At 36.6% G+C, this 25,932-nt stretch overlaps 3 protein-coding genes across 3 annotated transcripts in view; 1 reads left to right on the top strand and 2 right to left on the bottom strand.

Moving 5' to 3' along the window:
- The window catches only part of LOC138310990 (tyrosine-protein phosphatase non-receptor type 23-like), a 39,015-nt gene extending 32,149 nt beyond the window's left edge, over positions 1 to 6,866 (bottom strand). The window contains 6 exon segments of the mRNA XM_069252404.1: positions 550 to 711; positions 1,614 to 1,748; positions 2,542 to 2,664; positions 3,567 to 3,698; positions 5,406 to 5,480; positions 6,748 to 6,866. Coding sequence (XP_069108505.1) covers positions 550 to 711; positions 1,614 to 1,748; positions 2,542 to 2,664; positions 3,567 to 3,698; positions 5,406 to 5,480; positions 6,748 to 6,834 — 714 coding nt within the window. The 5' untranslated portion in view covers positions 6,835 to 6,866.
- A 6,613-nt stretch (positions 6,867 to 13,479) lies between these two features.
- On the top strand, positions 13,480 to 20,151 carry LOC138310949 (uncharacterized). The gene is made up of 2 exons (XM_069252315.1): positions 13,480 to 13,591; positions 19,040 to 20,151. The coding sequence occupies exon 2, from the start codon at positions 19,047 to 19,049 to the stop codon at positions 20,106 to 20,108; it is 1,062 nt and encodes a 353-aa protein (XP_069108416.1). The 5' UTR covers positions 13,480 to 13,591; positions 19,040 to 19,046; the 3' UTR covers positions 20,109 to 20,151.
- A 2,179-nt stretch (positions 20,152 to 22,330) lies between these two features.
- Positions 22,331 to 24,516, bottom strand: LOC138311122 (uncharacterized). The gene is made up of 2 exons (XM_069252568.1): positions 24,404 to 24,516; positions 22,331 to 23,380 (listed from the first exon to the last, which is right to left on the bottom strand). Exon 2 carries the CDS (start codon positions 23,329 to 23,331, stop codon positions 22,393 to 22,395), a length of 939 nt encoding a protein of 312 aa, XP_069108669.1. The 5' UTR covers positions 23,332 to 23,380; positions 24,404 to 24,516; the 3' UTR covers positions 22,331 to 22,392.
- Between the last annotated feature and the right edge of the window lie 1,416 nt (positions 24,517 to 25,932).

The following is a 25,932-nucleotide window of genomic DNA, read 5'->3' as shown; positions in this document are numbered from 1 at the left end:
ATTTTTTTTAACGAATCTTTGGGGACCAACCAAATCACTTCTATATAAGTTTGTTGTACACAGACAACTTATAGGAACATTATTTTTGATGGGGAATGGAAATAGATATGTTATAAGTAAACATTTACTGTAAGTGTGTGTGTTATAAACATGTTTTACTGTGTATATATGTTATCACATATGAAAAAGTGCAATAACTTGTGATGTTGAAATTTTTGCTCTTTCCATCTATGATGCAGTAATGACTATTGAGTGAAATCCATCTATTCGGCGACAGATGTTTGGTCCTTGAGATTTTTCAATCTTCAAATGTCAATCACATGCTTGTTTGTCATATCTTGAGATTATAGGTTTTTGACTGTAGATGACCTCTGATAACTCGAATATTCCTTGATCTATTGACTAGATCACCTGCTGTTCATGCTAAAGATGTTTTATTGTACTGTACAAGCATAGTTTTGGATTGAAACTCAAAAGTAAAAGTAGTAATTTTGGCTATGTTCAAAAACAAATTTTGAATATTTTGAAATATGTCTTTTCCTATCCTACCTTATTCTTCCTAGAACTGATCAGTCCATCACTGTAGCAAGCCTCCAGGTTGCGGTACGCTGTCCGATAGAATTCCACGATTTGTGTCGCTACTTTGGCCGTAATGGAACATTTCCGACTGTCAATCATCGATTTCTCCAGAATACACTCTTGAGCTTGTGCCTATAGAAATACAAACATATTTAATAAGGCCACACAAAATTAATTCTTAGTTTCTCAGGCCCCGCCGCATCGACATTTACCCCCCGCACCAACGTTTTTTATGCGCCATAACTAAAAATTAAAATCGAGACCGCCGCATCGAACGCACCCCAAATTTCCATTCGAACTCGCCCGAAATTTCCATTCGAAAACGCACCCCGGAAATTGGCTCCAATTTTAGTATGCACCTTTCATTTCCGGTAAAAAATGGCTGCCGATGTCAGCATTTGCTCAAAACGGAATGTTTCCTCCCAGGATTATGTATTTTCAACTGGTTTTCTTTGGATATAGTGACGATTGAGATATCTAAAAGCTGTTCTTAAAGACTGAGTAAGAATTTACATTTTCTACACATGTTTTCATTGATTTTCATGTCCTTCAAGTGAGAAAAAAATAAAATGTTATCTGTTGCATTTGTTTTCAGAGAAATAAAAAATAAAAATTATTCCCGACGCCCGCACCGACTTTTTAAAAAAGTGGCCTGAGAAACTAACAATTAATTTTTTTTGGCCTAAGAGATGAATTTACATGTTTAGGAGGAGTTCATCGTACAAAGGGTATAATTAATGAGTAAAGTTTTTAACAGTTACCAAACTTCATGCATTTTCAATACTGCAATTTGTTATGTCCAAAAAAGTGAAGACAAGATTCAGGACTTTCGAGTTAGTTCTGCAATTATCTGGACCATCATACATTAAAATGGAACTGATGTTCTCAAAATATTTATGAATATTATAACATATAAAAGTATGCATATGACAAGGGATTCAAACTCGTTACCCAAAGGTGGTAGGTTTGAGGTAATATTTTAGGCAGAGAAATGGGTTTATATTAATTTAAACACTAATAAAGATTCAACATACCAACATAAGGTTCATCTGGAAGGTCAACAGGTCATGTGACATGTCCGCACTCATCAGAGAGCAGCCAAAGTGGTCCCGTAAGTATTCAAACGCCCACGAGGCACACTGAAAGTGTGTGCAGGACACCTTCATTCCCTAGAAATACAAATGAAGTATGTATGTATAAAAATTTTCTCCAGCAATATAGTCAAACCAAATCTTTTACTGTATAACATGAATTGTTTGCATGTACATGTACTTTCTTTCAGGGTTCAGAGCTTTTATTTTCGATGGGTAGAAATATCTGTAGTTACGTGTAGTTGATAGAGTGCTTTGAACAATGTATAAATTTTGTTACTTTAATAATCATGGTTCATTAGCAAGCTTGAACATAACAAAGATTTCTATACAAAAATATCATGTTATACAGAAAATAATTCTTCAAATATGTTTTACTAAGTCTACTTTTGTGTTTGATTAATTAAATGTTGCATATTTTGTAAGCAATTAGAAATCACCAAAATCGATTACCAAGAAAATGTTTCAAACACAAGTGCAGTAGGACAGCATGACTTAAACAACAAAATTGAAATAGCCTTAAAATGTTATTATGCATGAAAAAGCAAAATTAAGATGGAACTGTGGTATAAACGTTTAAAGGCAGTATTTTGTATTAGATTTTTAAACTACTTATGAATTTGATATGTACAGCACTCTGGGTTAGGGTTAGGGTTAGGGTTTCCATGGTAACCAACAATGTTTTTTTTTAGATTAATTACTTATGAATTTGATATGTACATCAGCACTCTTGTCTGTTAACATGGTAACCAACACTGTTTTTTTTAAGATTGATTACTAATGAATTTTATATGTATATCAGCACTCTGTTTGGTTTCTATGGTAACCAAGAATATTTTTTTGATTAACTACTAATGAATCTGATATGTACATCTGCACTCTGCCTTGTTTCCATTGTACCCAGGATAGAATGGAGAGCTCCAATGTTGTACAGGATGCAGGCTTGTTCAAACTTGGCGTCACCGATAGTGATCTCTCGGCCAAGGTGTATATCCTCCCTGTAAATATATAATAAAAAACACATATACAGGATATTAGACAGAGAACCTCAAAATAAAATGGTATCCAAGTCCTTAAAACTAGGATTGTCTGTGACACAAGCATACAAATGTGAAACCCCCTCCCCCGCCATCCTCAAACACACTTATATATGCATGGCGGAGATATTTACTCAATTGAATTAGATGTTATCATAATTTTTAGAAAACAGTATGAAGTAGTAGTCACACTTATTAAAAAACAATTGAATTTTTTCACCATCAGTGAAGGTTGGCAAGGCAGAGTTATTTCCCATTCCTGATTATGACTTCATTGATGTCAACATCATCCTTTACATTTTAGCGTTCAACAGATATGTCATTTGACATCCATTCAATCCATAAAACTTGAATTGTATGTGACACAGGCATACAAATGTTACTTTATTCACTCCCGTGTGATATCAGGTCTGACTCAATAGACATACATGTACCGTATTCCTGTAATAAGCCCCCCTCACCAATAAGTGCCCTTCCTCTTTTCTGGAGAAAGGGTTGAAGTTGTATAAAGGATTTAACAATGTTTTACAACATGTGATGCATCTATATTTGTATATCATATTACATAAAATTGCGAGTCTTCTACATGGGAATCACAATATAATAATGCATCTCAAAGGATAAAAGGCATATGCATGTTTACTGTAACAGATTAATGTGTCATGAGTACAGAAAGATTTAAGAAACATGTATGGTCGTCCACAACTTACATTTTCGTTCATTAATAAGCCCTCTCTTTGTTACAATTATTTAAGAGCCCTGGGCCCTAATTTAAATTAAGGTAAATTACGGTAAGTAAAATTATACCCCTCATCCCAGCCCATTCATATCAATTCTGTTCAAGAGAAGAGTACACTACTTGCCATGTAAATGGTATGGCCGCCTCTCCGGCCTCCCCCATAGGGAATCGTCCTTGTAAAAACTGTAACTGTGCATAGTACTTCTTTAGAGTGCTGCATCCCATGAAATCATGTGAAATGTGAACGGCACTCTGAAATATATAACCATAGTTTAAACCTGATGGTCTGGCCATGTATATGTGTGGGTTGTCTGGTACTTTAACCAGAAACATAAATAGAAAGAGATTGGAGGTCAGGGGTTAGCAAGGGTTTGTGTCTGGTTACATAATATATAATATATACAGAAAAAAATAATCTTCACATTGTCCGGTGTAATAATATAGAAAAAATAAGAGTCTGTTCTCGTAGCTGCGTAAAAATGGGAATATAGAAGAAAATAGGCCTTTAAACGAGGGTGTAGCGAAGTGGGGATTTTCGGAAGTTTCGTCATTGCATGGACCTGTTTCCTGTTTGTTGTAGAGTTATGAGGACACTACAATCACGTTACCATGTAACTTACAGTATGTTGAGCATCTGAAGGCGATAAAGTGCAAAGCGCTAATGTAAGCCGACAGCCGCGCAAATAACGTGCAATATAATGACAATTTTTCTTCTAAAAAAGATATATACATATATATTGTATATAACATTATACTGATATAATATATAGTGTACTAACTACCATATCGACCCCAGTAAGCGCCATGTCCCTTATAAATTTACATGCAATACTGCCCCCCCCTCACCGTCATTTTTGATTTTCAATTGGCAAGGCATAAATAACGACCAAAACTATACAAAACTGTATAGATTTCCAATCATTTTGTCTCATCAGCATCTTTTCATTTTTTCAAATTTTTAAATGCCCTGGGCGCTTATTGGGTTGAAAACGGTATTATATAATAGCTATATAGACAATGTAGTCATACAGACAGGCCTACCAAAACTAATTATTCAATATAGCTGTATTTGTTGATACATGTATAATGTTAGCTAAACCAGTCAGAAAGCATCATGATTTTTAAATAACAATCAATTAATCAATATTTTATTTTAGTGTCACACATCGTAAAAAATTATAACCATATTTGATAAAATATATGTACAAGCAATTTTTTGAAGATGTCCAGCCAATATCGGCTTATAAGACACTTATGAAAAGATATAGAGAGTTGAAAATTCGTCATTGTTATACATATTAAAACTATTTCAAAAATTCACAGGTGAAGCACAAAAAATATGATTTCATCATAGTATCATTTTAAATATTTCTTTATATTCTTAAAATTAGACTTCTTCATTGCATCATTTGATAAATTATTTTAGATGATAGAAATCGATATTCGTTATCATGGAATAAATAAAACATCTTTTAAATTTAAGTGAGTTCCTTGAAATTACTAGAACAGTTTGCTGCTTTTCTGAACAGGTGGAGTTAGATATTGCTATAGACAGGACAGTCATAGGGAAAATGAGGTTCTTCTCAGATGCTTGACAAGGTTATCTCGCGGTTGCTAAAGAAAAGATAACTCTGACTTTTACCGGGGTAGGGAAAAGACAGCTCACACATGCTAGACAGTCATACATACATTCGGCGACCATTTTTACGCACATTGACGTTCATATCAATTGAATTTTCACCATTTCTCGTTAAAGTATGGGAGAAAAAGAATCTTACATGTGCCTGTCAGGTGGACAGGGATATCTCAACCCTCATGAAAGATTTAGACCATCAACCCTCGGCAAGCCTCGGGTTGACCAGCCAAAATCTTTCACTCAGGTTGAGATATCCCTGTCCACCTGACAGGCCCATGTAAGATTCCACTTTATATGGACAAAAAGGACAAATATATATATACCTGCCGCAGCTGTTCCAAGTCATTACAGGCCTTGTTATAGAGCGCTGGGTCTTCTCCATAATTATCATGAATATACTGAAATCAAACAATTCAATATAATCAAGAGACATGTTTGGTTCTTAGTTATCTAATCTATGTTTGTGGAAAATTGATAATTCATAAATGTTGTGATCAGCTGGTGTAGTGGTTATGCCAATCACCTTTCACCTAGCTTGATCCCCGGCACAGACGTGAAAAGGTTAGGGGTCATCATCTGCCCTATTATGTGACGCGAATTTTCCCCGGCGCTCCGGTTTCCTCCCACACTAAGACCCTGGCACACTTACATCCGGGCCACCAAGAGTGATTTGCATCAGACATAAGTTGTATAACTTGTTTTGCTATCATTGTAAAAGTATTTTTTTATATTTTTATTGGTATAGAAAGTCACAAGGATATACACATGATGATGCAGACCTCGGTCTGATCGCTACATTCAAATATGTTACACATGCATGCATTTGTAGCAGGTTTTAATTACAAATAGTGATCATGATAGCAGGTTGACTTTTATGTTTTATGCTAGAAGGAATTTCTCTTTAGCTCAGATGGTATAGTTGTGGATGCATTAGAGAGAATTTTACTATTAGCTCAATTTCTTTATATCTAGAGCTGTGGATGCATATGTGCTAGAGGGAATTTCTCTTTAGCTCAGTCGGTATAGTTGCGGATGTACGTGTTACAGGGATTTACCTTACTGTTCAGTTGATAGAGCGTGGACCAGTACTAGGTTTAGGGTTGCGAGTTCGAACCTTGGTGGCAGGGTACTACTATTGTCGCACTGTTTCATTTATTTTATAGCAAGTGATTGTGCGCATATACTCATCATGGCGCTGTAAACAACTAAGCACAACACATTTTTTGTTGATAACGTTAAAGGTTTATCATCAATATTTAATAACAACATTGAGTGTGTTCCATACAAGACCATAACACATCATTAAAACACTGAAACATCATTTCTTTTGTAACAACTATGAATGACCATGAGTCATTGTCATTTGATTTTAATTTATTTTCAATTTAACACAGCTGCCACTGTTATGCAAAAAGACTAAAATAATGGTCAAACTATCAATATTTTCCGTGTAAAGATATATGTTGACAATCAACCAAAGGCAAAGATGGTCCAATTATTACAGTTTGAAGAACAACGTTGAATGATAGCTTTTGACGTCTGTCAAAAATAGGAAAGATGTCAACACTCAAAACGACGAAGATGTTTTTAGCGAAATCAGATATTTTGATGAAAATAATTACAAAAGTTTAGTCGGCACAGATCTAAACTCTATCTTCCTCTCACCTGTTTTAAAACTGGACCAAAATCGACATATTCTGGACTTTGTTTTAACTCAAATGACAACATCGGCATTCGAGGCAGAGCCTCCATCTTTTAATGTTGATTCTTATTTCATGAGAGTTCTTCGAAGGGGAGTAACTCTTGATGGAGGGGCGTGTTCATAATTTCCGGCAATCTTCGGAGATTGCCGGAAATTCCGAGGTGTTCGATCGACTAACTACATGTACACTCAGAGCAGAGATTTAAATAGTATCTATATTATATTTATTATATTTAAATCTCTGCTCAGAGATATAGATAATTTAATTACTATCTAAATCTCTGCTACACTGTACATCAAAATCATTATCGCTTCTTAATTATCTTTTAAACTTCTCAATAGGTTTTTTTTTAGCAAATTTGGCAATAACCATCACCGAGGAAGAGGGAATATATACCAGACCTACATGTAAATGTTTACTCTCATGAATATGGATAACGTGACACATTTTGAAGATAATTGTAAAAAAATTCTAGCTTGGGCTTGAATCCAGATTTTCTCTTGACATTCCACAAAAAGATCCCTCCAGTTTTAACTTCAAAATATGTGTTTACTTGTCAACAGTGCATATTTCTAGAGAACTTTGAAGCATGCTCGGTCCAGCCCTGTTTAGGATTTAATTTGTAGATTCTCCATTATGTAGATATTGTGTGTTTGTGTGTGTGTGTGTGTGTGTGTGTGTGTGTGTGTGTGTGTGTTCAGATAAATTTATATGCCATGGATATTCTAAATATGTATTAACTGCTACATACAGTAGTAACATAAATGCTTGGTTATTTTGCTCTATTTATGAAATTTTGGGCATGATATAAAGATTGAGAACCATGCATGTACAATTGTACTTTAGATTTGTATTTGTTTGAATGTAAATTTCAAAATTCAGTTTAATCAGTTTTGAAGATGATATACTATAATAGATCTACATCTGCTTGTAAAAGGGCCATATTCTCCTCATTTCTTATCTTGTACAATACGTAGAATATGATTTTACCTATGTTTGATCTATACCCGCAAACGTCTGAAAACGGTCTATGGTGGGTTCAAATTGATATACACAGTAAGTAATTCTCAGATTCTGTGAAACTATAACTGGACTGGATACATACAATATATATATATACTGTACTAGAGTAATTAATATCTCGGACTCATTTAGTCCCTACCTTTTAAGATTTTTATGGCTATCATAATATTCAGAGTCTATGCTGTACATTCTCGGTACTCCAGTGGTTACTATCACTGACGTTATATCCATCCATTAACCATTTCATACATATACTGAAACTGAAAGCAGCAGAAAACACAGAGAAATTAATCCTTTAGTGTATATCAAAAGAATCGAATAATGGTACGCTGTGGTTGACCGTGTGGCTGGCTTTGAAGTTGGGCGTCGCTGACTCTCTCTCTATCTCTCTCTCTCTCTCTCTCTCTCTCTCTCTCTCTCTCTCTCTCTCTCTCTCTCTCTCTCTCTCTCTCCCTCTCTCTCACAGTAATCTTCAAATTAAGAAGTCTCTACAGGCCTATGATTGGTCGGGTTTTTTTCGTCTGAACAGACTTCAGTTTTACTGTCAGTAATATGGGATGGTCCAGAGGTGGATATAACCGTTAAGTTGGGATTCTAATTGAATTTCATACTATACATGTATAAACGTAGTAAGACAAGTCACGTGCTTATACCTCATTCATGCCATTGGCCGAAATATAGAAATGTATTATGGGTAACAAGTGATCACGTGAATGTATGCTTACTTCCAAATATAGTGATAGCTTGCTTGCCATTTTTCGAAAAAAAATGATTTTTTTGAAAATATTTAGAGTCCAAAATGTTATTATATATTGCACGCATATCATTTGCCGTGCACAAATATACTGTTTTATTATAGATTATGGACTGAAATGAGGTATAATATTGTCATTTCCACGTTTTATCTATAAATGATATCATGCGAATTGACAAATTCAATCGATCTAACCGTCTAATCTAGGATCATCGAAGATCGGCTACTCCCGGCTAAATTCGTAGAATTCTAAATTTATATTTATATATATAATTACCTGCTTTAGGTTTCAGAACAGATTAATTCAATACAAAGGAAAGAAGATCTCTGTCAAAAGGCCAAATTATATATACTATTTGGAAGTAATCACACAATCATGTGATACTATTTGGAAGTAATCACACAATCATGTGATCACTATTTCCCCAATTCTATATTTCGGCCAATGGCATGAATGAGGTATATATAAGCACGTGACTTGATTTACTACGTTGTACTACAAAGAACGCGTGTTTTGTATCATAATGGGGAAAATCCTCCGCGGATCGTGGTTTCATTTTCAACATTGCTAAGCAATATTTATCATATCTTTGTTTAATTTCCTTATTCTTTCCAACGAAATCGTTATGCTTCCGCGTAAATGTAGCCCACTTAGCTTTTTGGGAAGCTTAATACTTGTTCGTTTTAATATTAGTTGCAAGAGGTAAATGCTTGTAACATACATGTACTTGTAACATAAATTGAATTATGACAAAACGAAGTACGCAATACGCAATATAGCTAGGTCTGGATAGGCCTGCATGCCTGGGGTTGCAGGGGGCGAAAGCTCCTTGCTCAGGGTCCAGGATATGGTGTATGGGGGTATGGGGGGCGAAGCCCCCCAGAAGCTGACGGGAAATTGTTACAATTTAGTAACCATTTTACTTCTTTGGTGACTTTTAACGTATATACAAATTGTTAAATGGAGGTCACGATATTTAGGTGATAACCATGCAAAACTATATACATTGTATACATACTAGACTCCCGTGACAAGTGCTCGAACAAAAAACACGGATTTTGGCTGTAAATATTAAATTAGTAAGTAATGGGAGAATTTTGTGTTATTTTAACTGATGAAAAACTTATGGAGATTTTTTTTAACAAAATTAAAATTAAGTTTACGTGTTGGTTTGTTTATGACAGCGAGTCAAAAACCACTGTCAAAATGGTGGAAATTGCGTAAGAAGGGACCAGTCCTCGACCACCTCAATAAGAAAAAATAAATATTGTATTAATGACCTATTTTTCTACTTATCCTGTTCTATTTCTAACAATTACAACAACAAATATTCTTTTCTAAATCAAAAATCTGTTCATATTCGACAAAAATAAAAGTCAACTATTTCGTGACACCGGAAATCACGGATTAACACGCGTTTTAACGGGGCGGAAAATGAACCAAAATTGATCAATTCACTTTTTCGTTACTAAGGACAAGAACATGTTGCAATTGCTTTAAGTGTTTTGCTATCATTTTTAAGATAATTATTTGTTTTTAGAATATTTCTAACTTTTCATGCGATGTTGTTTATTTTGGTATTCGTAAGTGGTTCCCGATTCAAAATCCACAATTGTATCACAAAGAATTTTGTGATAAATTTTAAAGTGCTTTGAGCTTTGCGTTAATAGTTGCTAAATTTTAACATCAATTATCAGTTAATACTATTGTGTGTAATTTGACATTCCTAACGTTATATTCTTGATCATATTTACGTTTGTGACATTTGAGATAAAATCCTTATGTGTGATAACTGTGTATATCCTCTGGCAATTAAGTTCTATTCTATTACGTAACCGGATTAATGTCACGGCCATCCTAATTGCCTAAAGGACACTGACCACGGCTGATTAATCTGCCAATGAGCGATATCTGTCAATCATAATTCTGTAATTTTTATTGTATGTACATTATTTAAGCATGAAATATTTTATTTGTAAAGCAGTTAGGTCTCCGACTTTGTACGGAACACATCGGGTACATTCTGGACATTCCAGAATAGCCCTCCGTCAAGTCAAACGTATCGTTATTAAATTCTAAAGTTAAAATTCAACATTCTCTTACGTCATCTTTACTTCTTGACAAAACGTGCGGAAGTTTCCGTATGTTAATTGGTGGAGATAATCCTGGTAGTACCCACTTCTACGCTGGGTACGCTTTCCCGATACCTCAACTGCCAAGCAAGTATTTTCCCGCGAGTGACCCAAAGAAGGACCAACTCTACTATTCGGAATCACACGGACTGGATCCCAACCAAGACTGTGTTCGCCATTCTTTGGAATAAACCAAAGTAACGTTTTGACTGTAACCATTCAGGATGGCATCATGCTATAGATGTGGGGCCACTTCGCCCCAAACCATCCGATGTGTTGTCCAGCAAACGGATGTTACTGTTTCCGATGTGGAAACATTGGCCATTTTTCGAGGACGTGTTTTATTCGAACCGGATATTGTGCAACAAATGTTGGTACAACAGGATATTTCCCCTGGGCCAGTCAGCGTCCAAAACTGCCTATCCATCCTGTTCCTGTCGCGAAAAAATCTTCGGACAGTAAGTCCGTGATTCGAACAGCACCAAAGAAAAAGGCCAAGTCAACATCCAAACGGCGGCGAGATTCTGAACGTCTCAGGAAATTCCGAGAAACCAAAAAGGTATTGTGTATTTTTTCCATTCAGTAACATTGAAAATAGTGAACTTCAAAACGATTTCCAGAAAGACTCTAACTACAGCAACCACATAATTTCATTACAGTCAAAACTTGTTCGTACCAAAATTACCATCTCCAAAATATCAGAAAAGTGTGCAAAATTACAAAGATCAAACGAAATTCTAGAAGAGGAATGTGCGCGCGTCAAAAATGTGAATATAACCAATTATGTGTCTCAAATTAAGGAACTAGAAAAAAGCATTGGACAACAGAAAGAAAATTATGAAAAGCAAAGACGAAACAATCAGTACATTACAAACAACCGCGAAACAAAAAGAACAGACACAACGACAGATTGCGAATTTAAAGTTCAAAATTTCGGAGAAGGACGAGGAATTAAAACAGAAACAAAACATAATCACAAGCCTCCAAAAACAACTTAGTTACTACAGCGCTCCAAATACTACCAGACTGAATACTTTTCCCGGACCACGAAACCAACCACAAAATAATTCACGACGCCAGCGACCACACATTTCCTATGAAAACCGAGCGAATAGACTCCATCAAAGCAGAGGACAGTTTAATTAAGACGCGGGACGCGTCTTTCCCGGAGCGGAAGGAAGTTATCACAAAGAATTTTGTGATAAATTTTAAAGTGCTTTGAGCTTTGCGTTAATAGTTGCTAAATTTTAACATCAATTATCAGTTAATACTATTGTGTGTAATTTGACATTCCTAACGTTATATTCTTGATCATATTTACGTTTGTGACATTTGAGATAAAATCCTTATGTGTGATAACTGTGTATATCCTCTGGCAATTAAGTTCTATTCTATTACGTAACCGGATTAATGTCACGGCCATCCTAATTGCCTAAAGGACACTGACCACGGCTGATGATTAATCTGCCAATGAGCGATATCTGTCAATCATAATTCTGTAATTTTATTGTATGTACATTATTTAAGCATGAAATATTTTATTTGTAAAGCAGTTAGGTCTCCGACTTTGTACGGAACACATCGGGTACATTCTGGACATTCCAGAATAGCCCTCCGTCAAGTCAAACGTATCGTTATTAAATTCTAAAGTTAAAATTCAACATTCTCTTACGTCATCTTTACTTCTTGACAAAACGTGCGGAAGTTTCCGTATGTTAATTGCTTGAAGGATTTTGGTGAAGAAGTCTTCTTCTTTAGTTTAAGTCTAATATTGTCTTCGACAAAATTCAAACATATTTAACAACTTGGTAACCGGAAATATATAGACTATTCTAATAAATTTCCAGAATGGCCAATCTTCAAGTCTTTCAAATGTGCACAAAGTTATGTTAGGCATACAGTTTGGCATATCATATGTATTCAAACATAATTTATATTCTGCAGCGTTACGCGTATTCAAATGTTGTGTTCTTTCTGACTGTTCAAAAATGTAAGTCAGATAATTTTTTGCATGCTTGAGCATGCAAGCATACACGGGCGCTACGAAGTACGCAATACGCAATATACCGCTTGGCTAGAGAGAACTTCAGTTTAGTGCGATCGGTTGAGCGTCAGGCTAGAAATCCAGAGGTCCCGTGTTCGATTCCTGGCAGGTGATACATTTATTATGTATTTATTTATTTATAAATCCTGCACCCTGTTGTTACACTTGTATTGGTTTAGAATAAAAGACTCACCAAACCGTTTTGCCTGAATTTCCCTATCCCTCTTTTCCTTTCGAGGTTCCTACTTGACTTGGTTTCTACCATTTGGATATTCTTTGCGTTGATTTTGATGTACATTTGTTTACATGTTCCTATCATTTACGTTATATTCTCCTGATGAGTTTTATACGTAGAAAATACGATTGAATGTAACCGCATATAATGTAGACCTCTTTTTCCCCTGTCTGTGTCTCCCGTAGCTTATCATATTTTGCATTGTCGCCTATTGATATGTTTTAAGAAAATAATTAATTTAAAAAAAGGTGTCGAATCATTTACATTTAGCTATTCAGCAAATGATAGGGTGTTTATTAAAAAAATACGTTGAAAGAAAGAATAAAAAATAAGTGTACTAATCCATTGGTTATAGAAAGAAAGGAAGGGATGAAAGAACAGAGAACGATATCTCTGTCTTAATGCGTCCTGTTTATTTTAAAGGCGAAATCGGGTTTTCGTTACCAGGGGTGACGTGTAAACACAAACGTGAGAACTACTGACCAGTGCATCGACCCGTGACGCTGGCCAGTCCGGACACATACAGTAATATAATTATAATGTCCGAGATCGTGTCCACGCCGGCCGGGTGACCAGGTGACACCATAACAAGGCCTAACCATTTCCCCTTCCACACGGTAAGAAATATGTATATTATTGATAGTTTTATAATATGTCACGAACTTTCTGTTTATTGTATTTTAGATATATTTTATCTAAACACTAACTATGGCCAGGGAATATACATTTTGTACACAAATGATCATGGTATTGTGTATATACATGTACATGTACGGGTACGCGCGTACATTGTACATACATTCTGTATAGCACATGTACCCGTGCGTTTAGATATTGGTTGCACGTTTGAATGATATAGCGACCTACTCGTAGAAACAGAAAAAAAATTCATTATGTCGGTATGTGTAAATGTTTTGATTGCCAATTAGTCTGTATATTATACATATATTTCTTGATTGTTTTACAGACAAGTATACAACTAGCGATAATGCCAATGTCTTACAGTAGATGTATACGACACAGCGCTATACTGTTGAATACACGTTAAAATCACAGGGATCTGGGAAATAGTTGCAGTTTAATAATATCTTTTAAATTTGACCAATGACTTATAAATCCTTGATATGGCTGTAAACATATTTTATTTCATTTTAATTTAAAAGCCGTCTCCTAATATTATAGTAAAATCAAAATACAATGTACATGTATTCATGATTTCACACTGTACATGTGGATAATATCTAATACAAATTAAACAATTAAAAAAAAAACTTTACACGATGACATATGTAATTTGGACTATACACCATGTATGTTTTCATCTATTTTCAATCTAACACTTTTCACATCTACAAATGGTCTATGGTCAAAATGATATTTGAACTGTAATTAATTCTCAGAATTAATTCTCAGAATTATTTCTCAATTCTCAGAATTAATTCTCAGAATTCGTTAAATACAAACTTATTGTAGAATATTAGACGGACAAAATTTACAGTTGATCATTATATTGCATTGACCTGGAGCTGATGGTTTACAATACATGTCCATGTGTATTATACGTGCAATTAGTAGAGTCATGTATAGAGTCGATATATAACATATTAAATTATAAGAGAGTTTTATAAAGTCAGTATAATTATCTGTTAAAAGACGTTTACTTATCCTCAATATCCCTAGGTTACTTTCACTGTCGTTTTATCGACCCCAGGCTCCGATTTCTCGAAACAAATGTGCAGACTTAAGTTTTTCTCCATTAGTAACTTAATTAAGTAAAACAATGTTGATTAAGTCAGTTTTTGACTTCAGTTTGTTTCGATAAAATCGGGGCCTGGACTATGTCATAGCAATCCCAAAGGCATTTCAATAGAGAGAAAAAGCATCCTTCGAAAATTACAGTGATAGTAACCCCTGAAATATCGAGGATGGTCCAGAGGTGGATATAATGACAGTGATAGTAACCCCTGAAAGATCGAGGATGGTTTAGGGTGGATATAATGACAGTGATAGTAACTCCTGAAAAATCAAGGATGGTCCAGGGGTGGATATATCAATAGCGATAGTAACACCTGGAAGATCAAGGATGGTCCATGGTTGGATATATCAATATTGATAGTAACCCCTGAAAGATGGATGATGGTCCAGGGGTGGATATAATGACAGTGATAGGAACTCCTGGAAGATCGAGGATGGTCCAAGGGTGGATATTACGACAGTGATAGTAACCCCTGGAAGATCGAGGATGGTCCAGGGGTGGATATAATGACAGTGATAGGAACCCCTGGAAGATCGAGGATAGTCCAGGGGTGGATATAACGACAGTGATAGGAACACCTGGAAGATCGAGGATAGTCCAGGGGTGGATATAACGACAATGATAGTAGCCCCTGGACGATCGTGGATTGTCTAGGGGTGGATATAGTGATAGTAACCCCTGGAAGATCGTGGATTGTCTAGGGGTGGATATAGTGATAGTAACCCCTGGAAGATCGTGGATTGTCTAGGGGTGGATATAGTGATAGTAACCCCTGGAAGATCGAGGATGGTCCAATGGTGGATATTACGACAGTGATAGTAACCCCTGGATTATCGAGGATGGACCAGGGGTGAATATAACGACAGTGATAGTAACCCCTGGGAGACCGAGGATTGTCTAGGGATGGATATAGTGATAGTAACCCCTGGAAGATTGAGGATGGTCCAGGGGTGGATATTACGACAGTGATAGTAACCCCTGGATTATCGAGGATGGACCAGGGTTGAATATAACGACAGTGATAGGAACTCCTGAAATATCGAGGTTGGTCCAGAGGTGGATATAATGACAGTGATAGTAACCCCTGAAAGATCGAGGATGGTTTAGGGGTGGATATAATGACAGTGATAGTAACTCCTGAAAAATCAAGGATGGTCCAGGGGTGGATATATCAATAGCGATAGTAACACCTGGAAGATCAAGGATGGTCCATGGTTGGATATATCAATATTGATAGTAACCCCTGAAAGATGGATGATGGTCCAGGGGTGGATATAATGACAGTGATAGGAACTCCTGGAAGATCGAGGATGGTCCAAGGGTGGATATTACGACAGTGATAGTAACCCCTGGAAGATCGAGGATGGTCCAGGGGTGGATATAATGACAGTGATAGGAACCCCTGGAAGATCGAGGATAGTCCAGGGGTGGATATTACGACAGTGATAGGAACCCCTGGAAGATCGAGGATAGTCCAGGGGTGGATATTACGACAGTGATAGGAACACCTGGAAGATCGAGGATGTCCAGGGGTGGATATAACGACAATGATAGTAACCCCTGGACGATCGTGGATTGGTCTAGGGGTGGATATAGTGATAGTAACCCCTGGACGATCGTGGATTGTCTAGGGGTGGATATAGTGATAGTAACCCCTGAAAGATCTTGGATTGTCTAGGGGTGGATATAGTGATAGTAACCCCTGGAAGATCGTGGATTGTCTAGGGGTGGATATAGTGATAGTAACCCCTGAAGATCGAGGATGGTCCAATGTGTGATATTACGACAGTGATAGTAACCCCTGAAATTATCGAGGATGGACCAGGGGTGAATATAACGACAGTGATAGTAACCCCTGAAAGACCGAGGATTGTCCAGGGATGGATATATAGTGATAGTAACCCCTGGAAGATTGAGGATGGTCCAGGGGTGGATATTACGACAGTGATAGTAACCCCTGGATTATCGAGGATGGACCAGGGGTGAATATAACGACAGTGATAGGAACTCCTGAAATATCGAGGATGGTCCAAGGGTGGATATAACGACAGTGATAGTAACCCCAGGAAGATCGAGGATGGTCCAAGGGTGGATATAACGACAGTGATAGGAACTTCTGAAAGATCGAGGATGGTCCAAGGGTGGATATAGTGATAGTAACCCCTGGAAGATCGAGGATTGTCTAGGGGTGGATATTACGACAGAGATAGTAAGTCATGGAAGATGGAGGGTGGTCCAGGGGTGGATTTAACTACAGTGATAGTAACCGATCCAGGAGTATCGAGGATAGTCCACGGGTGGATATAACGACAGTGATAGTAACCCCTGGATTATCGAGGATGGTCCAGAGGTGGATATATCAATAGTGATTGTAACCCCTGGAAGATCGAGGATGGTATAGCGACAGTGATTGTAACCCTCCCAAGAGTATCGAGGATGACAATACGGCAGTACTTTATATATAATCTAAGGTTACTACTTAGTCTAGATCCGTCAACCAGAGTTACGCCCCTTCCATCATCATCCTCGATACTCCAAGAGTTACAATCACTGACGTTATATCCACCTCTGGACTATCTCATTGTAAAATTGAAGGCATCGGAAGACACGGGTAATTTGATTCTTTGATATACATCAAATGTATTGTGTAACGGTACACTGTGGTTGTCTTTGTTGTTTTGAAGTCGGTCATTGCTTTCTCTGTAATTTTCAAAGGAAGCGTCTTGTATGCCTGTTTATTGGTCAGTTTTTTTCTCTCTTGAACTGCCTTCAGTTTTACTATGATATAGTCCAGGGGTGGATATGATGTCAGTGGTAGTAACCCCTGGAGTATACATGATGTTCCATCATTAGCGTATATAATTCATTAGCAATCTTCGAGATCATAAATGCATAAGTTATTGTTTATTATGGATGCAGGCAGAGTTGCTTCTATATCGATAATTAACTAGTATATTATTAGAGTTGATTCACGTTTTTGGTTAAAAATCATCAAACATTTGTTTTACCATTTGATCAGCTAAAACATACTTTTAGACGTTTTACAGCAAATCCATGAATTTAATGACTTTTCTGTGGGTTGAAAATCGTCAAAAATTGTTATACCATTTATATTGCAGTTGTTAATTATCTAAGCTATCTTTGGTGTAATAATTTCGTGACCATTTTTTCCGTTTCGCTATACAGATTATCCTTCTGTCTCATAGCGGCCCCTTACTCTGTAAATGAATTATGCAGATTTCCCTTTTTGTTTTTGACTCACTTCTTCTTCACGTTTCTGTTCTTTTTCTCCTTTATATTTTGTTATATCGTTTCGAATGTGTACTTTAAGATTTTGTGTTGCTTTTCAAATTACCTTTATTCCTGAGCAACGTTCTCTTTATAGGATTCTGTTCGTGGTGTCTTGATATCTTGATGATATTAGCATATGATATTAAACAGCTCGGTAATATGTTACAGATTCATTCAATTGTATCGATCTACAGAAGTTTGTTTAATGCCCCAGGAAACTGAAATAATCTACAACAAAATAAAATAATGTCTTCAGAACCTGTTAAGGAACTTTCATCGGCGTTCCATGCTTCTTTATCATTTATAGACCTGTATTGAGGTTAATATATGGTGTGATTTGAGGTTAATATGGTGTTATACCGTCCTGGTGGAATTAAACATTGGTCAAAGATCATTATGTTATAATCTACCAAGGCGATATAACACCATATCATAGAATACACAGGGACCTGGCACGATTTTTTTAACTAACAGTATACATATATATATATCATAGTAATACATAATATATATGATTTATTTGTTAAAAATTTTCGTGCCAGGTCCCTGTGATAGAATTGGAGTTCAAACTTTCTTCTTTAAAATAAGCCAAAAGGATTATTTGTTTTACATGTTACTTACACGAAAAACGATGGCTATAGGACACCACCCTGATGAACTCAACCTTTGGGCTGCCGAGTACTACTTACAATGTATTAGAACGAATACTCATACCCTGCCTCCACTCTGGTTCCCGACGACCATCTGTCAGAAATCTTCCGTCCGTCGTTCAGAGCTACGTCATCGCAGCTAACAATGTAGTAGTTCACAAGCGTGATATCAACCCGATTGTGACCCTACAATAGTATTACACGGTTCCTATTACTGTAACTCTGCATTTCCAAAAATAGAAATACTGGGTTGATATGTTGTATATTGATCTCAACGTGACCATGTATTAGCCAAGCAGAATAGTACAAAACCAGAACATATATATATATATAGAAAATAAACGATATTTACTGTCTTCTCATTTCAGGGCTAAAATGGTCGACCAGGCAGTAGTGAACATCGGCGGGCCCGAGAAACCCCGGACACTGATGGAGAAGTTCCGTGAGCGTTACAACGACAAAGATGTGGACAAGCGGATCAAACTTTCCTCACAGAGATGGATCCGATATCTGATGATCTTTCAGACTCCGACTCAACTCTTCATGTTCCACTACTATATAATCCCGTACCTGTTTGAAGATTACGACGATTGGACGCAATACTATCTGAAAGTGCTCGTGACCTACACCGCCATCCAGGTTGTGATGAACTTCCTGTGTACCGTTATGTACGATACAAGCATTACCAACACAAAAGACCGACCGGATGTGCCCAGTCTAACCGACCGGTGGCAAAATCCACCCGACCATTTTGTGCCTCTTCTAAACCAGAACGGAAGTGCTGTTCCAATCCACCTTTCTGATGAGGTGGACGAATCCGGATTTGAATGGAAATTTTGTGAAATTTGCAAAATCCACCAACCTCCCAGAACGCACCATTGTAACATGTGCAATGTGTGTATTCTGAAGCGAGACCACCATTGCTACATGGTGGGGAATTGTATCGGGTTTAAAAACCAGAGATATTTTGTGGTTCTAACTTTTTATGTGGCATTAATCGGACTGACAGGCGGATGCTTTCAGTTTAAATATCTACAAGTATTTTATTACCCAGACAGCTCTTCATGGACAGATTTCATTCCCTTCGTGGCGTTTTACCGTTGGATATTCGGGACCGTCGATGCGCTATCCTTACACGTTTGCATAATGATAATTCACGTATACCTAGAGTTCATATTCGGTTTTATCGGATTTGTGTATTTCAATTCTCAACTTGCAATAATATCTAAAGGAAAGACACTCTATGAACTGACAAAGTTTATTCCCGTTCGGAATTTTAACAGTATTAATCGGAATTTTCGTTCTGTTTTTGGCGATTTCTGGGCTCTGAATTTTCTGTTCCCGATGCAGTTGTTATTTCGACAAAGAGACGATGGGAAAACCTGGGAAGGGATTAAACTGGACTATAACGCTAATCTACAGGGAAAGACAAACTGAGATCTTTAAATGTATTTATTCTTCTTTGAAATTTTCAGCCACATCACTGAAGCCTTATCATTAAATTATTATCATTTAATTATTCATGTTTTATTTATTAAAAGAATAAAAAGATTTTTGCGTTTGTTGGATTTTAACTACATGAACAATATAAAGTTATTTTGAAAAAAAACCCAAACCATCTAGTGTTGATTTGATAAAACACTTAACGAAAATGAATTCCGTCACGTTTTGAATAAAAATCACATTTCGGATGTGATATAAAACATATAAGAGTCCCGAGGATGATGTTAAAAGGTATATGTTTTAAACCTGCTGTATTTCTAACATTAAAGCGAGGGTTCTACTTTCTTGAAGGACTCTCAACAATACCGACAAGGTAGATCAGGCAGTTTGTGAAAGACTAAATGGAAAGAAGCCAACACTAGAGAGAGAGAAGAAAACGAGTTGTAGAAGACACCGGGGCCTGCTTGTTCAAAGCATGATTAGCTTAATCACATGATTACTGATATTTTCATTTCTCATTTGCTGCAAAATGTGTTATCATATCTCCACTAAACTCAGAAACTCTTGACAATTATCGTTAAACTGTTATTAGCCTAATTAGCTTTTGAATAACTGAGCACAGGAAGAAGTCAGTAATGAAAAACTGGGTCCAAGAAGAAGAGGTCAGTAAAGGAAAAGCTGTGGAGATGGTGAGTCAGGGAGCATGGGCTCGGTGGGAAAAAGTAGAAAGGAATCTGTCCTGGACAGAGATCTGGAAATACACACCATGGCAGCTTCAGATCATCATGAGAGCAGTCTATGGTGTACTTACAACACCAACAAATCTGGCTGTATAGATGGGAACTGGTGGGAGATCATACAGTCAGAAGTGTGACAAGGCCGGATGCATTGAGCACATCATCGTGGCACTGGGCCAAGAGCAATGTACGTACATGGAGAAATGAAAAGGTGCTCATGCACTTTGAAGAATCCATGGATAGGGAGAGAAGAAAGCACATGACCCCTTCATATGAAGCGGAACTGACTCATGGGCGGTAAATAGGTGTTCAAGCATCTTGCAGACACCATGGATCGGGGGAGAAAGAAGGCTAGGTGAATACAGAAAGGGTCAATATTAATCCAGTTTCGAAAGTAGGAGAAAACACATGCGAGATCGGCACGTGATACCAACTTATATATTCTAGGATGTGCAGGAGATGCGCGTTTACCTGGGAGGGAAGAAGCTAAAAGAGTAAATATTTCTGTTTTATTGTCAACACGGATCATTTTTAATTTGAGGTAAAGTTTGGGTAAAAGAGAAACGACTGACAATCAAGGAACCTAGTTATATTTTTAATGTTTATACAACAAAAGAAATTTCACCATTACAAAGCTTTTGGCGACACAATTGTACTAACTTCAGATGCTGGTGTGTACCCTGCCGTAAAGCTATGTTTCCGTGTGGTCCTCGATTTCGAAATTGGAAAGAGTTTCGGGTCGATGATATCTGTTTACAACACTACGTTAATTTTGACGCTGTACTTTCATTGGTTGCTAGGACGTGAGAAGAAAGGATTATTGAAAAAGGTCTACCTAATAACGTTCAGGTATACGTAGTTTCTAATAAACTTATCCAAAGCGCTTTTACCATTGATATAGACATTGAGTTATCATACATTTACATTCATTGAAGAACTCTACTGTGAAGAATTAAATAGTGTAAACCGATGCAAAAACACAAGTATTTCACGGAATAAGCATCACAATAAGTACCCCAGTAAACAAGCATAATAAGTGTTGCTGTTCAAGTTCTTATGGATTCGCCGATGATACTACATGGCACAGTCTATTGCATCTTCGATACTCCAGAGGTTCCGATCACTTTTACTATGAGATAGTTCAGGGATGTAGAGATCGAATACCATCCGAAATCTCTGCTGTTTCGAGGATGAGTATACTGGGGAAGGCCAAACAAGTATACAGATTTGAAACATTCAACTTAAGATTACGAATTACTGGACTTGCTGCACGTCTGAAAAGTAGAGTGAAGTTATTTTTAATGGCTTAATCATCATCACCTAACTTGCCACTAACTAAAACAAACCTACATCCAAACGCGTTATTTTGTTTTTGGCAATAGGTCTGTAGAAGCAGGTAGAATAATAGTCAATATGACAACACGCTTTTTCGTAGAAAAACAAACATTTAAGCATCAATAGATATTTTATTACCATGAATACAGTTACAACTCCAAATCAAGAGAAGTTATCATTTCGATTGTTACTACAGTGTTGATGGTCTACAACTCTGCCAGTTTCCAACCTGAAAACGTGGATCGACTGGTTTGTGCAGTAATATGTATAACACCATTGCCTAACGTCCCAACACGTATGGACACCGTATCACCCTTATTCAGAAATAGAGGAACAATCATGGTGGACTGACGATATTCAGAAACCCCGCGTGAGTCTGTAAATGATGAACCCCTGGTTACACCGTTCACATTCAAAACCGTCTGTATGTAGGCGTTGTATGTAGTGGTTGTCCATGAAAATATATATACTCCTGATACGGGAACAAGATAGAGGCCGTGAAGTGGATTGTATCCGTTTCCTTCGTCTAGAATCTCGTGGTCAAATATCAATATATTCCCAGTTTTATATGCTCCATTAGTTCCTGTCATCTCGGCATGGAAGACGATGTTAGTGGAAGGATCTACGTCGCCCACCCTAATTTGTCCTAGATTGGGATGACTAACACTTCGGATCTCATCTTGTTTGAAAGTCTTCGATGGCAGCATTTCCTTTGTGGCTTCATGAGATTTAAAAACCGTCACATTGTCTTCGCTTCCGTTATTGTCTACCATGCTCTTACTGTGGGGGTCCCTGCCATAAACCGGTAAGGCGATGTCGTCATTCGAGTAGGTTTTCGCCTCCCTAGAAACCTTCGTCTCTAATTCTACAACCCTGTCACGGAGTTCCTGTATAATATGTTCCTTTCGTTTAACGTTCAGTTCAACTTCAGCAAGAGCAAGATTTGTCGACGCCAATTCATCATCATGGCTTGCGACATAATTCTTGAACGCAGTTTCGAGCTGGTCAATTCTACGGTCCTTCTCCAGCAGAAGACGTTCAAGTCGTTCGAATTTCTGGTCGACGTCCGGGTTGCCACCAAAACAACAGTCTATCGCCATGATGAGGCCAAATACCAGCACATTAACGGCAGCCATCTTGGTCATCTTGGCTGGCTCTTAGCAGACCACAGGCAGTCAGCAAATCCTACGAGTCCTAAGAATAATTTTGGGTCAAATATAAAAACATATACCTGAATACGACAATCTATTGTGTAGGAAGAGTTGGGATATAAATTAATTTTGCTCCACCGCTAACGAATGGTATTTTTTTCTCTATCAAAATCAGAAGCTGACGAATTAGTATTTCTCTTCAGTTACAAAAGTTGCTTACTTTGCACCATTACAACCATTGAAAGCTTTTTATTCTAATTCAAAATAAAACTATTTAAAGGCCCACTACCTTTCCGAAACGGCTTTTAATTTTTAAAATGGGAATGTAAAACAAGATCGATAATCTTGTAAAGTCTTAAGAATTATTAACTTACCGTTAATACTACATTCATCATCACCTTCTGAACGATTTGATTAAAATAAATAAAATGTTTATTTTCATAACGCGGGTCGTATTATGTTTCCCGCCTTCGTCCTAAATACCGCGCGGTAGAAGACTATCACTGCTCCAGACGGCAAAACAGCGAATTGACTCTCCACTGTTTTCATATATTTACGCATGAAATCTTGCATACGTTTGGTGTCGTAACCTTATTTTAGGTCATCGGTATGCATTTTCTGATGTTATTAATGTTTTTTAAGAAACCTTTATATTTTGCTCCGGAAAGGTAATGGGCCTTTAAAATAATCAATTGTGTCCCAAACAAAGGTCTGTGATACTAAGCCCCATATGGAATGAAGTACTGATTGTGCATACAAGTTATTTTATATTATTTTTGTGTTAATTATACATACAATAAATATCATACAACAAAATAACTTACATTTGTATTTTGATTTTGGCGGATGCACAATCAAACTCTGATGTTTAATAATTAAAATCGTTTATGAAATATTTCTAAAATAAACTATTATGGTTGTAAGGACAAAACATTTGCAATAAGTAATTTATCAAAGGTCGATCAATAAAAAGATACCAAAGAAAGTCATCATTAATCCTGTAATATGTAGAGCTAGAAAATATCCCTTAGATATAGATATCTGGAAAATTGAAGAATATTCTTACGGTATCTAAATTCTGCTGGAAGGATGTGATGGTAGTGGACACGGAACCTCCAGTAAGCTGCAAAGTATATCCCGCTTGAGCAGAATAATGTCGCGCTGTATCAAGGTTTCTTTGTTTTATACCCTACAGTGCTGATAAGAAAGGGACATGTGTAATAATCAGTTCGACACTGCTTAGATTAAAAAAAAATGAGTTCATACAGTTTAAAACGAGAATAAGAAATCAAGTCATAGAAAAGAATATTTGTGTAACTAGATATTTTTTTTTCTATTCCAGTAGAAATAGAGGTTACACAACGAGTGGTTTTGTTTGATATGGAATTTATCTACTAACACGAAATAGAAAAATGTACATAGAGGTTACATACACTATGTACATCTGTTTGAAGATATATTTTATGCAGTGCTTCAGTCAGACTTTTATAGTGGTACACTGCAAAATGTGCAACGCATGTTTTACATACGTTTGAAAAAACATGCGTTAAAACGTATGTTTAAAACATGCGTTTTACGTATGTTTTGGCCACCATGCGTAAAACGTACGTTTGAACAAAACATGCGTTAAACGTATGTTTAACATATGTTTTACGTACGTTTGTTTTCCACCAAATGTTTAATAGCCGCTATGGTTTGGTTTGATTTTATCTATATATGTCTTCTACCAACTTATAGTGAACCTCATATTACCTCATGATAGAATAAAGCAGCTTCAATATCGTATGATGATACATGTAGGTCTACAATTATATGTACATCTACTGATTGTGAACAGAAGCCAAACCGCTAATGTGGATTCCGTCTTTTTGAATTTAAGTTTTAACAGTTTTGAAGACTAATTAGCCCGGCGTATTGGTGACATAATTGTGCCATTATGGTTACAAGCATGCAAATTGGCATGTATGTCAAGATACATATTCTGAGTGATTTCTGATAAGGAGCCACTTGAAAAAAATTCTTAGACAAATATGGCGGCCATTTTTCAAAATGGCTGCTACAAACACTATCAATTTCCTTCAAATATATGAACCTTTTTATTATCGTTTTCACTAAAAATACCAAACAATGGTAGAATAACGTATTAGTTTACACCGAAAATATGTTATCAAGTATTAATTTGCATTATTGTCATCAAAACAACAAAATACTGAGTCAGCAAAACGCAATATAGGACCATATTTACATTTCAAGTTATGAATTGATAAAGACCGATTGTATAATATATTCACAAGAATTATATCTTTACTTTTGATTGGAATATCCGTCAAATATAATGGACCCATATGAATCATGGCCGAGTTCAAACAATGGGTGGACTCAGACACTTAGATAGGGTCATTGACTTTACATAAGAAACTCCTGGTTTCAATTTTTGATGAAAAAATATCAGATATAATTTTACATGCATGATTGTTGTAGGGATTTCTAGCAGATAATTCATAGAGAATATTTTAAGGAATCATTGTGGTTTATGAAGGGGAAAAGACGACAGCAGATCACCAAGTAAGTATCCAAAACAATAATTTAAGCACT

The sequence above is a fragment of the Argopecten irradians genome, chromosome 16 (genome assembly GCF_041381155.1).
Source record: "Argopecten irradians isolate NY chromosome 16, Ai_NY, whole genome shotgun sequence".
In the NCBI taxonomy this organism is placed as follows: Eukaryota; Metazoa; Mollusca; class Bivalvia; order Pectinida; family Pectinidae; genus Argopecten; species Argopecten irradians.
The sequence above is the reverse complement of the archived record's forward strand: the minus strand, read 5'-3'. Positions and strand labels throughout refer to the sequence as shown.

Coding starts and splice junctions, on each gene's coding strand:
- LOC138310949 (XM_069252315.1), top strand. CDS start 19,047: ATGGTCGACCAGGCAGTAGTGAACATCGGCGGGCCCGAGAAACCCCGG.
- LOC138311122 (XM_069252568.1), bottom strand. CDS start 23,331: ATGACCAAGATGGCTGCCGTTAATGTGCTGGTATTTGGCCTCATCATG.